General features: G+C 59.6%; 1 protein-coding gene across 3 annotated transcripts; it reads left to right on the forward strand.

Annotated features, from left to right (window-relative positions):
• Positions 1–3,039: 3,039 nt before the first annotated feature.
• ARHGDIA (Rho GDP dissociation inhibitor alpha) lies at positions 3,040–5,597 on the forward strand. 3 transcript variants are annotated; one of them, XM_012452724.2, is made up of 6 exons: positions 3,040–3,140; positions 4,426–4,642; positions 4,758–4,841; positions 4,992–5,068; positions 5,150–5,213; positions 5,309–5,597. In XM_012452724.2, the coding sequence occupies exons 2-6, from the start codon at positions 4,453–4,455 to the stop codon at positions 5,506–5,508; spliced, it is 615 nt and encodes a 204-aa protein (XP_012308147.1). In that variant the 5' UTR covers positions 3,040–3,140; positions 4,426–4,452; the 3' UTR covers positions 5,509–5,597. The 3 variants fall into 3 exon arrangements, with proteins under 3 accessions (XP_012308147.1, XP_012308145.2, XP_012308146.2); XM_012452722.2 differs by having other exon boundaries at positions 4,758–5,068; XM_012452723.3 differs by having other exon boundaries at positions 3,048–3,140; positions 4,440–4,642; positions 4,758–5,068.
• Positions 5,598–13,231: the final 7,634 nt, after the last annotated feature.

The raw sequence follows: 13,231 nt of genomic DNA on the forward strand, positions 1-13,231 counted from the left end.
TTCATCTTGGACTTCCCAGCCTCCAGAACGATGAGAAATCTCTGTCGTTTATATGCTAACCAGTGTATGGTGTTCTCGATAGCAGCCCAACTGGACTAAGGCAAGACCAATTTTTTTTTTTTTTTTTGAGACGAAGTCTCACTCTGTGGCCTAGGCTGAAGTGCAGTGCACGATCTCACTGCAACCTCTGCCTCCCAGGTCCAGGTGATTCTCCTGCCTCAGCCTCCCGAGTAGCTGGGATTACAGGAATGTGCTGCCACGCTCAGCTTATTTTTGTTATCTTTTGTAGAGACAGGGTTTCGCCAGGTTGGCCAGGCTGGTCTGGAACTCCTGACCGAAGGTGATCCGCCTGCCTCGGCCTCCCAAAGTGCTGGGATTACAGGCATGAGCCACCGTGCCCGGCCCAAGACCAATTCTATTAAGAGACCCTTAAATTAATGCAGCGTATGCAACATCATTTGATTCTAATTTTTAAAAAAAGAATTCACAATACAATCAAAGAAAACTGTTGCCTGTGGGAGCTGGTGGCAGTGCTGCTTTGGCCTCTGTGACGTCGGGAGCCTCCGGAGTGCCTGCCGTGGTCTTGCCCTCTCCCACTGCACCAAGGTGGGTCTTTGTGATCCACAGAACAGGCCAGCTGATAAAGATACCGTGGCTTCCCTGGGGGGTGTCTGCTCTCCCTCTGCCTGAGGCCTCCCTTCGGGGAAGCCAGCTGCCAGGCTCTGAGCCGCACTAGGGAGAGGTCGGGGGCTGTGGGGTGGCAGGGAACGAAATCCTCCTGCCAACAGCTCCCTGAGAAGCTCAGGCCTCCTACCACAGCTGTGTGCACAGGATCGGAAGCCTACCAGACACCACAGCCCGGCACGATGAGACCAGGAGCCAGAACTGCCCAGCTGAGTTGCTCTCTGATCCTTGAACACGTGTAAATGATTGTGTGAAGCTGCTAAATTTCAGGGAACATCTTTCAGAGCAATAAATGACTATACTATACTAATAAATCACTAATAACATGTGTTTGAAATTTACTACAACGGTTTTTTTTTTCTTTTTTTGAGATAGAGTCTTGCTCGTTGCCTAGGCTGGAGTGAAATGGTAAGATCTCGGCTCACCACAACCTCCGCCTCCTGGGTTTAAGCGATCCTCCTGAGCCACCATGCCTAGCCACCCCCCTGCCCAGCTTTTTTTCGTTTGTTTAAAGACAGGGTCTTGCTCTGTTGCCTAGGCTGGAGTGCAGTGGTGCAATCTCAGCTCACTGCAGCCACAATCTGGGTTCAAGCAATCCTCCCACCTCAGCTACCTTGAGACCAACCTGAGCAACATAGCGAGAACCTGTCTCTACAAGAAATAAAAAATTAGCTGGACATGGTGGTGCACACCTGTAGTCCCAGCTACTCGGGAGGCTGAGGTGGGAAGACTGCTTGAGCCCAGATGGAGGCTGTAGTGAGCTGAGATTGCACCACTGCACTCCAGCCTGGGCAACAGAGTAAGACCCTGTCTTTAAACAAACAAACAAAAAAGGGGGGGGTGGGTTGGGTGAGGTGGCTCATGCCTGTAACCCCAGCCCTTTGGGAGGCTGAGGTGGGTGGATCACCTGAGGTCAAGAGTTCGAGACCAGCTTGGACAACATGATGAAACCCCGTATCTACTTAAAAAAAAAAAAAAAAAAGCCAGGCAAGTCTCACTCCTGTAATCCCAGTGCTTTGGGAGGATGAGGAGGGCGGATCATGAGGTCAGAAATTCGAGACCAGTCTGGCCAACGTTGTGAAACCCCGTCTCTACTAAAAATACAAAAAATTAGCCAGGCGTGGTGGCGGGCACCTGTAATCCCAGCTACTCGGGAGGCTGAGACAGGAGAAATGCTTGAACCCGAGAAGTGGAGGTCGCAGCGAGCCGAGATTGCACCACTACACTCCAGCCTGGGCGACAGAGTGAGTCGCCGCCGCAAAATAAATAATAAATTAGCTAGGTATGGTGGCTCATGCCTGTAATCCCAGCTACTCGGGAGGCTGAGGTAGGAGAATAGCTTGAACCTGAGAGATGGAGGATGCAGCGAGCCGAACTGTACTCCAGCCTGGGCAACAGAGTGAGACGCTGTCTCAAAAAGTCAGGGGCCCACGTTAACCTCACCACAGTCCTAACGAGTGCTGCGGGCTGCAGGCGGGGGCTGCGTCCCACCCAGTGTCTGGTGCAGGGCCTCGGCCTCCAGGACAGGAGAGTCCAGGGCTGGGTCCAAGCAGCTGCGCCAGGCCACTCATGTTATGCGACTGCTCCTGAGGCTTCAACTCGGCCCCTGTGGGGCGAACCTGTGAAATCTCGGAACAAACAGAATGTTGAACTGGGCGTCTGGGGTGAAGCCTCGGCTGAGGCAGCTCCTCATCTCTCCTCACGCTGCCAGGAGCTCCCTGCGTCCTGGTCCTGAGGAGCCGCGGGATTCCTCAGGGACACAAGGGCCTCTGCGGCGGAGCCTACGCAAGGCAGCCACGCGTGCTGAGCACGAGTTGACAGCCTGGAGGAAGAGCCCCGGCTGCGCCCACTCGCCCAGCACGAGCTTTCCGCGGGGCGGGGCCGTGCGAGGGGCTCCTCCACGCCCCGCAGCCCTGTTCTTCCACGGGGGACACCAAGGCGCTGGAGCATCGAGATCCCAGGAGCGGCTCTGGCCTGTGTTTAACGAAAACTTAATCCCCGTGGACTAGGTAACAAGGCCCCAAAACGAGAGGCGCAGCCGGACCGACTGGGCCGGAAAGTGCAGCGCACTGCACCTGCGCGGGTTCCACAGCGCACGCGCTCGCCGCGGACCTCGCGTGGGCGCAGGTTGCACAGCGGCGTCCTGGGCGCGGGCACCTTGAGCTGGCGTGGAGAGGTGCCCTGGCTTACAGCGATTACCACTGACAGGGCTTGGGGTGGAAAGTGACGACGCCAGAACCCACGCGGAAAGCGCCCACGAGGGCCAGCCGCAAGATGGCGACTGCGCGAACCCGGCCTCTCGCGCGCCGCGCATGCGCCCTGGCCTTCCCCGCCCGGGAGAGCGGAAGTCGCGTGACCCCGGAAGTGACAGGCAGGGAGTGAGGGCGGGCGGGGCGGCCTACGAGGTTCGTCATTTAGTGCGGGAGGGAGCCACAGCCGCGCCGCCGAACCCTCCGGTGAGTGGCCGTGGCGTGGCGGAGGCGGCGGGCCGGGGCGGGGACCGGCGGGGGCGGAGGGGGCGGGGGGTGCGGGGGTGGGGGCTTCCGCCTTTGTCCGCGCCCCGCCCTGAGTCCACGGCGGGGTCTCGGCGGGCGGGGGCGCCGTGACAGCGGGCGGCTTGCGGCGGGCGGCTCGGGCCCGGGCGGGACAGCGCGGCGGCGGCCTGGGTTCCACGTGCGGGGCCCTGGCCGTAGGGGCGGCGGGGCCCAGGGCGGAGCGGGCCCCGCCCGAGCGGCCCGGGGTTTCTTTCATGGCCGCCAACGAGCTTGGGGACCGGGCAAGACCGTCCCCTTGGAACGGGGGGCGCCAGGCAGCAGACGCGGTCATCGCGCCCCAGGGCGGCGCCGGGATTGGGGCGCGGCCTCCCCTAGCGCCCGGACCACGCCCGGCGCGGATTGCGGGCCCTGCGGAAGTGCGGGCCGCGCCCTAGGATCCCGGCGCCTGCGGCCACCCTCGCGCGGCGCAGAGGCCCCAGCGCCTGGCGGAAGCGGGGCGGCCTGGACCCCTCCTGGACTTCCCGGGTGGGCTGCTCCCTGACCCATCTCCCACGCCGACGGGAAGGATCTAGCCTGAGGGACAGACCCGCGCTCGGGCCCCTGTCCGGTCAGTGCTGCCCAGGGCGCTCCTGGCCCAGTTTACAAGAGGGTCCGAGAGCACTGAACGGCTGTGGTAGTTCCCAAGTTGTAGGTCACAGACCTTCACAATTGGAGAGAAGTTGGAGATACTTAATATCCCCGTGCCCCGTTGGCTCCCCGCGGGGTGCTGGCTGCCCCCAACTTCCGAGCTCCAGGGGCTTGATGAATGAGGCTGAGAACACACAGGTTTGCCCGTGACTAGCAGGGCCTGGTGAGCATCCCTGCTCAGGGATGCCCAGCTCCGTTACCCAGTAGGGCGAGGGCCTGGGCAGCTCAAGAGCAGGAAGACCCTACAGAGGATTTAAGTGTGGGCGCTGCCAGTTGGGTTTGGGGCCAGCTAGTCCTGCCCCTTGTATGCAGGGCACTGCTGCCTCCTCCTTCGTGGAGGGGGAGGTGTGCTCTCTCCCCAAGACGGGCTGTAGTTTCCATTTTGTTGTAGATGTTATACCTGGGATGGGGGCCCCTGAGGAGGGGTCGGGGGTGGGGAGGAGCAAGGGTGGCCCCCTGGGAGCCCTTTTAAAGCTGTGGCTGCAGCCTCCTTTCCTGCTTAGAAAGTGCACCTCCCATGGGGACCCAGGTCCAAGGCCTGCCACTGTCCCACCCCTAGGTGTCCCGACCCAGGTTAAGAGTGAGCATGGCTGAGCAGGAGCCCACAGCCGAGCAGCTGGCCCAGATTGCAGCAGAGAATGAGGAGGATGAGCACTCAGTCAACTACAAGCCCCCTGCCCAGAAAAGCATCCAGGAGATCCAGGAGCTGGACAAGGATGATGAGAGCCTGCGAAAGTACAAGGAGGCCTTGCTGGGCCGCGTGGCTGTTTCTGCAGGTGAGTCCGGGCTGCGCTAGCTGCGTGGCCTCCAGCACACCCCAGCTCTCTTGCTGCTCCCCGGCCCCTACTTCCATTGGCGGGGATGGGGCCGTCACCTGCTGTCACTCCCTAGACCCTAACGTCCCCAACGTCGTCGTGACTGGCCTGACCCTGGTGTGCAGCTCGGCCCCGGGACCCCTGGAGCTGGACCTGACAGGTGAGTGCCCTGTGGCCTCAGGGGTTCGGGTGGCCCCTGGTGGGGAGTGCGGGAAGTGCAGCCAAGGGGCCCCTTGGGACTTGGGCTTGGTGCTGGGCAGGGGACCCCGGGACTGCTGGGTAGTCCCTGAGGGAGCAGTCCCCTCAACAGGTGACCTGGAGAGCTTCAAGAAGCAGTCGTTTGTGCTGAAGGAGGGCGTGGAGTACCGGATAAAAATCTCTTTCCGGGTAAGGCACGGGCTGCTGTGGCCAGGGAACGGAGGGGTGGCCTCAGCCAACCTTCGCTGATCTTTGCTTCGGGTCCTGCAGGTGAACAGAGAGATCGTGTCCGGCATGAAGTACATCCAGCACACGTACAGGAAAGGCGTCAAGAGTGAGTGGGGTCCCGGGCAGGGCAGGTGGGGGCCACCTGGGTGCGCTGCTGGGTGAGGGAACGGGGCCACTGACTGCCCGCTTTCTTTGCTCCAGTTGACAAGACTGACTACATGGTGGGCAGCTACGGGCCCCGGGCCGAGGAGTATGAGTTCCTGACCCCCGTGGAGGAGGCGCCCAAGGGCATGCTGGCCCGGGGCAGTTACAGCATCAAGTCCCGCTTCACAGACGACGACAAGACTGACCACCTGTCCTGGGAGTGGAACCTCACCATCAAAAAGGAGTGGAAGGACTGAGTCCCGGCCGGAGGCGGACAGGGCAGACGGATGGACGGACGGACGACGGACAGGCGGATGTGTCCCCCCAGCCCCTCCCCTCCCCAAACCAAAGTGCTGACAGGCCCTCCCATGCCACTCCCACCCTGGTCCGCCTTCCTGGCCTGGCGCAGCCGAGTGCCTCCGACCCCCTCAGCCCTCCCCTGCCCACAGGTCCAGCCTCCTCGGTGGTCTCGTGTCTCGTTGCTGCTTCTGCCTGTGCTGTGGGGGAGAGAGGCCCCAGCCAGGCCTCTGCTGCCCTTTCCGTGCCCCCCAGGTCCTATCTCCCCATCACACCTGAGGCCTGGCCTCAGGAGGGAGTGGAGCAGCCCAAGGGGCTCACGGGTGCTTCCATTCTCCAAGTCCCGTGGCTGCCCAGGACGTGTTTGTCTGCTGCTCCACGGCGGAGCTGGGATGTGGGACACAGGGCCTCGTGGGGACCAGGCCACCCTCCAGCCCCGCCGCTCCTTGGCCAGCCACCCTCCCCCCCGCCCCGTCGCTGTCAGTCCTGTCTAACCATGATGCCTTAACATGTGGAACGTGCCGTGGGGGCCTCACTAACCTCTAACTCCCTGTGTCTGCATGAGCATGTGGCCTCCCCGTCCCATACCCGGTGGCGAACCCAGTGATCCAGGGAGGTGTGGGGTGCTGCTGCCGCCCTCCAGCCTACCAGTGCCTGGCCCACCCGCCCCTCCCCTGGCCAGGGCTGTGGGGATGGCTCCGGCGGCTTGGGGAAAGCCAAATTGCCAAAACTCAAGTCACCTCAGTACCATCCAGGAGGCTGGGTGTTGTCCTGCCTCTGCCTTTTCTGTCTCGGCGGGCAGCTCCCAGAGCCCACCCCCAAGAGAGCCCTGGATGGACAGCCTCACCCAACCCGCCTGGGCGCAGCCAGGAGCCCTGCCTGGCCATCAGTATTTATTGCCTCCGTCCGTGCCATCCCTGGGCCACTAGCCTGCCGCCTGTACCCCCAGGCTTGGTGCCACCACCCCCGGCAGGCCCTCCCTGACCCAGCCAGGAACAAACAAGGGACCAAGTGCACACAGAGCTGAGAGCGTCTCCTGTGCCTCCCCCGCCCACCCCCGGTCTTCGTGTTGTGTCTGCTGGGCTCAGGCAGAGGCGCCTGTTCCTGCTTTTCTGACCGGGAAATAAACGTCCCTGAAGGAGCCAGGGTTGTCTGCTGCTTGCCATCTGCAGGGACAAAGGGAAGGTGGGGACCCTGCTGGGAAGGTAGGGGAGGGTGGGGCGCCCCGGAGTGCTGTGGCTGCTGGGTCCCTTGCAGCTATCGGGGAGAAAGGAATGTGAGGCTCCTGGTGACGCCAGCCCTAGGCAGCGGGAATCTAAAACGGCAGACAGCCTTGGCTCAGGGTGCTGGGCCTGGCAGAGGGAAGGGGGCAAGTGGGAGCCTGTGCAGCTCAGGTGCTGCAGAGAGCTGCTTGATTTCCCTGACCGGGCTTGGAGGTGGCCAGTTGGCCCAGATGTGAGCACACCCTCCAATGACTGAATCCCAAGAAAACCTAGGGAGGCCCAGGCCCAAGCCAGGGTCAGCCGAGTGGCCCCGTGTGTGTGAGCACAGGTGTGGCTGAGGCAGGAAGTCGGTGCCAAGGCAGTGGGGGCCACGAGCCCTTCACAGCTGCAGCCCAGCACCCTCCATGACCGGTCAGTGCCAGGAGCCCAACAGCAAAAAGGCCTGGCGTGATGCCATCAGCCAGAGACCTCGGGCATCCTCACTGCAGTGTGGGGCACAGGTGACTAGGGGAGCCACGTGGCCTCTGGGGGCAGGTGTGCTCAGCCAGGGGCACTGACCGCTGCAGCATCGGGCAGCCCAGCGCCTCCATGCCTGCAAGCACGTGGGGGTGGCGCTGCCTCCTCTCTGAGCACCATCTCCAAGAGCCCCCAGTAACTTCAGACCCATGTCCCTCTGCCCAGCAGGGGAAGAGGCAGATGGGTAACCAAGTGCCACTTAGAAGTGTCCAGTCAGAAATTCTCTTTCTGGCCTGATGCTAGTTTCAAAATCTGCCTTCTGTGGTGAGGTGTTGAGAAAAGTCGTATTTCACGCAGGGGCAGCTGGGACGGGCTGCTGCTACCCTGGGGCCCTCCTACCGGTCATTCTGACACAGGCCATGCTGCTCTGGGACTTGCTTATCAGCAGGGCATGCCCTGCAGGGGCTTATCGCCAGCTGGGGTGGGCAGGGAGATACCCTCATACCTCAGGTCACTGACCACACCTGTGCCAGGGCAGCACGCACGCACACAGGCCCCACTGTCACCTCGCCCCATCCTTGCCAGGCCCTAATGGGAGCCACAGAAGCTAAGCCTAGAGTTGACCATCAGACACCGCAACAGAATGGCATCTTCCTACAGAAGCTGGCCCAGACCCAGATCTGAGAGCAGCCACAGAGGCTGGGTCAGCCCCCAGCCCTAGGTTCCGCAGGGAGCAAAGATCCTACCCAGCCTCCCAAAACTGCTCCAGGCCCCAAGCCACAGGGTGGGGCAGTGAATCCACAGGCTGAAGGCTCATCTCATGGGACAGACAGCAGCCCTGCCAGGGAGGGCAAGCTCTAGGCAGCAGCCCCTGCCAGCCAGTCTCCACTCCCCCAAGGGAGTCCCCAAGCCCAGTGCCAGGGTGTCGTCAGCAGTTCAGGTCATCTGGCAAGGGCCTTCTGAGTCTGGGCTGAGTTCGAGGCCTTTGACTTCTTGCTCCTGGATTTTCCCAGCTTTGCTAGACGTGTGAACTCAGACCTGTCAAGCTGTATGGGCATGCTGCCAGCAGCCAGGACTTTGGGCTGGCTCCTCCCCTGATGCAGGATAACATGAGGTGGCACACAGTGCACATGACGTGTCTCTCAGGTCCCAAGTCTAACCTGATCCTCGGGGCCCCACCCGGGACCTGTTTACACTGCCTGGTGCTCCAAACAGGCCTCCCCGCCCCCAGCAGCCTGCACCTGCAGTCCCCTCTCTCCACCTCCCAAGGCCCGTGGCTCCCAGCAGTCCCCAAGCATCCACCTCAGCCACCCCCAGGTGGACACTTCTTCCCTTCAGGAGGGTGGCAAGTCACAGTGCCAGCCAGTGCTAGGTCAGGGTCTGGGATGTGACCAACTCATCACAGGTTACCGTGATTTCTGAGAACCTCCTCTGTGCTCGGCACTGCCTCACCCTAGAATCAGCACCCGCCCCACTCCACAGGGCCAGCACTCACCACTGCACTGCTGCTGGATCTCTCACCTCCACTCCCGGCTCACCGTGGGGACACAGGAGTGAACTCGGAGTACTGCCCAGGTGCCTGTGAGCCTGCCGCTGCCCCGCCACACCTTCGGCCAGACTGCAGGCTGAAAGGAGTGTTTGTTCTAAGAACTCTATTTTTAAGAGTAGTATGTGGCTAGAAGCAGATCACTTGAGCTCAGGAGTTCAAAACCAGTCTGGGCAACATAGTGAGACTCCATCTCTAAAACAAAAATAAGCTGGGCATGGTGGTGCACAGCTGTAGTCCCAGCTACTCAGGAGGCTGAAGCAGGAGGATGACCTGAGCCTGGAAAGCTGAGACTGCAGTGAGCCATGACTGCACCACTGCACTCCAGTCTGGGCCACAGAGTGAGACCCTATCTCAAATGAGCAATATTGTATACACAATACATTAAAGAAACTGCATCAATCAAAACATTTAATCACTAACCGGTTGGGCATGGTGGCTTAGGCGTGTAATCCCAGCACTTTGGGAGGCCAAGGTGGGTGGATCATCTGAGGTCAGGAGTTTGAGACCAGCCCAGCCAACACGGTGAAACCCCATATCTACTAAAAATACAGGCGTGGTGGTGGGCGCCTGTAATCCCAGCTACTGGGGAGGCTGAGGCAGAACTGCTTGAACCCGGGAGGCGGGGTTGCAGTGAGGTGAGATCGTGCCATTGCACTACAGCCTGGGCAACAAGAGTGAGACTCCATCTCAAAAATAAAAACAAAACAAAAAATCACAAACCAACATTTAATGGGTGCCTTCTCCAAGCCTGAGACTCCCTAAAGGATGTTCTGGAGCACCTGTGATGATCCAAAGAAATGCCAGCCACAGGTGGCCTCTGGCCCCCAAGGGCACACTCCTCGAAGGGCCTGGCCCATCTTCTCACCCTAGGGCTGGAAGCCACATGAGCGGACCTCAGGAAAATGACACCAGCCTGCATGCTGGGGCAAGACACGGGCCCGCACATTTCCACCCGCTGAACAATCACCACAGAGGAGACCGTCTCAGGCCACGGCAGGCCAGACTTCCTCCTGACAGCCTTAGCAGAGCCCAGCCTTGCTGCACCTGTAGGGCTGGTGGCCAAGGGAAGAGGCACCTTGAGAGGACACGATGGGCAGCCACAGCATCCGTCTAAAATACTGGGGTCTGGCTGGGCACGCTGGCTCACACTGTAACCCCAGTGCTTTGGGAAGCTGAAGACGGGAGGATCCTTTGAGGTCAGGAATTTGAGACCAGCCTGGGCAACGTAGCAAGATCCTGTCTTTAAAGAAAAAATAAATGCTGCCATCTATCTAGGCTACAGTCCTGGTTGGGCACCATTTCATAGAATGACAGCTCGGCCACAGCCACCTGGGCTGCTGTTCTGCAGCCCTGCCCTCTGCTGCCCTGGCCAGGCCTTCGCCAGCACTGAGGTGTGTTCCAATAGCCCCCCACTTCAGCCACCAGTGGCCCAGAGCCAGCCCGTGAGACACATCCATGGCCACCTGGATCCTGGTCTGGCCTGTGTGCCTGGAGCATCCCCCACCTGGCCCGTTTCTGTTGTCTGTGAATGTTTTTCCTTCCTACTTTACAGCATGCTCTGAGCTAAGCTGCCTCCAAAGCATCCCAAGCTAATCGACACTATGGTATGTCAAATCTCTTCACTCTTCCCAACAGTGGACAAAACACAAGCTCCAACGTTTAGGCATCTGAACTCTGACCTCGTATCTAGATGTGGTGCAAATGTGGGTTTTTTTCTTAAGATACAGGGTCTCCTATTGCCCAGACTGAAGCGCAATGGTATGATCATGGCTCACTGCAGCCTCAACCTCCTGGGCCCAAGCTATTTTCCTGCCTCAGCCTCCCAAGTAGCTGAGGTTATAGGCATGCAACACCACCCCCAGCATGTCTCAGGCCCCAAACTGTGGTTTGTAAAACAGGTCATGGCAACCACAAAAACGTTGGAATATAGTGCAGCAACCTGAAGCAATTTCCATCTGTCCAGAAAGCAGAAGGGACCACGCCTGCGATCAAAACGAGTTATGAAGAGCTAGTGTCTCCTGAGTGAGCTCCAGGCCAGTGCCCAGGCAGGCACATACTCATGTTCCCTGTAGGCCGGTAAAGTCACCTGGAGGAAGCAGACAGTTCTCCCAGCAGGTACAACGTATACCTCTGACCTTTGCTCCGCTGGCACTGGGAGGGGCACAGGGGACCCAATCTTGACCACAAGGAACTCCTGTTGTAGTCGAGGGAGTTCCATGTGTGAAACACAAGAAATACGCTCTCAGGAACAACTGATCAGCAAACACAAACTCTCAAAAGTACAAAAGCAACTTCTACATGTTACTATTTGAGTCAGGATGTTTCTGCATCAACATGTGTACCTTTACTGTGGGAGTACTTCCCTTTTCCCTGCCAGGATTACACTTTAAAATCAGTGCTGTTTCCCAGCAGAGGAAAGTGAGGAGGAATGGAGAGGGGCGGGCACCTGGGGAAAAGGAGAGCTGGCAGCAGGTTCCTGGCAGTGAGGGAGAGGGAGGGCTGCAGTAACAAAATGCAGCCCTTCTATGTAATTTTAAAGTTTCTAGAAGCCACGTTAGAAAACGAAGAGAAGGCTGGGCGCGATGGCTCACGCCTATAATCCCAGCACTCTGGGAGGCTGAGGTGGGCGGATCATATCAAGTCAGGAGTTCCAGACCAGCCTGGCCAACATGGCAAAACCCCGTCTCTACTAAAAATACAAATTAGCGGGGCATGGTGGTGCATGCCTGTAATCCCAGCTACTTGGGAGGCAGAGGCAGCAGAATCGACTGAACCCGAAAGGCAGAGGTTGCAGTGAGCCGAGATCGTGCCATTACACTCCACCCTGGGAGACAAGGTGAAACTGTCTCAAAAAAAAAAAAAAAAGAAAGAAAGAAAAAGAAAGAGGAAACAAGTTAAATTATCATTTTTTGAGATAGGGTCTCGATCTGTCGCCCAGGCTGGAGTGCAGTGGTGGGATCATGGCTCACTGCAGCCTTGACCTCCTGGGCCCAAGTGATTCTCCCACCCCAGCCTCCCGAGTAGCTGGGACCACAGGCGCACGACACCACTCCTGACTTACTCTCTGCATTACTTTTTGTAGAGACGGGGGTCTCACTATGATGCTCAGGCTGGGCTGGAACTCCTGGGCTGAAAGGATCCTCCTGACTCGGTCTCCAAAAGTGGTGGGATTACAGGAGTGAGGCACACCGCGCCTGGCCTCAATATTCTTACCTAATCCAATGTATGTATACTAAGTATTTCAACATGTAGTCAATATAAAGATATTATCGAAATACTGTATCTTCTCTCCCCCAGCCCCTACACGCACACTCAGAAGTCTGATGTGCACTTCGCACTCACAGCCCGTCTCGGGTGGACTGGCCACATCTCAAGTGCTCTGAAGCCTCGGTGGTGTCGGGGGTCGGGAGGGAGACCCAGCTGCTGCCTTTGGAGTGAAGCAGCACACAGGGTATCTCCACAGCTGTGTGACGGCTGGGAGGTCTCCTGAGTCGACCAGAGCATCTGAGAAGGACCAGACTGGGGGCAGCTTCATAGGATTTGGCAACCAGTGGGACGGGAGAGAAAAGATCCCACGGGGCAAACGACCGCTCCCTGAAGGCCTTAGCCGGGAAGACCTTTCCTGCGGTCGCTCCACGCGTGAGCAGCGTCTTCCTGGGGCTTGGGAGCCGACAGGTTCCCTGTGCCCTTGTTCCGCCCCTCCCGCCCGTCTCGGCCCCACTGGCTCTTCAGCCCCATTCTTGTAACCCCTGCCCTGTGCCCTCATCCCCTCCGAGACTTTAACGCTCTGTGCGCACGATCCCCGTGACCAGGCACTGCCGCCATCCCTCGGTAGGTGCCTGCATGGCCTCGCGGAGCGCGTCGGACCGGGCCGGCTGTCGCACAGAGCCCACCGCCGCCCCTACATGCAGGACCCCACCTTCCAAGGCCACCACAGCACGCTTGACACGCGCGCCGGAAATTGCGTCACTCCAGCTTCCGGTCCGGGGTCCGGGGGGCGTGCCAAGTGGGTACATGGTCCAGTCAGAATGCAACACGAGGGGTTTCGGAGGCGCAGCCGCAGCTCCGCCCCTCGGCTGGGAACTCCGCCCCACTGCCACGTTCGACGAAGGAACGCGCAGAGTGCGCGCATCCCCTGGCCAATCAGGAGACGCAGAGCCCAGGCTGCCAAAAGTGGCAGCCATTCCAGACCCGTAGAAGGTGTGGGCGAAAGCCACCAATTAGAAGCCAAAGCAGAAAGTTATGGTCGGAAACCAATGAAAGGCTGAGAAAGACAGCGAGCGCGAGGTTCTCGGCCAGTCCCGAGCGAAGGCCAGGGAGGCCTCAGGAGAGTTTCCGAATCCGGGGCCAGGCCTAGTGCTAATAACCAATGCGGGCGCGGCAAACACGAGTCTGGGAGTCCGCCGGCCAATCGGAGATGGGCCCCGAGAGCGCGTGCGCGCCGCGGCCAGCGCG

Source organism: Aotus nancymaae, unplaced genomic scaffold, assembly GCF_030222135.1.
Source record: "Aotus nancymaae isolate 86718 unplaced genomic scaffold, 86718_ANA_hifiasm-v0.15.2.pri h1tg000089l, whole genome shotgun sequence".
Taxonomy (NCBI): Eukaryota; Metazoa; Chordata; class Mammalia; order Primates; family Aotidae; genus Aotus; species Aotus nancymaae.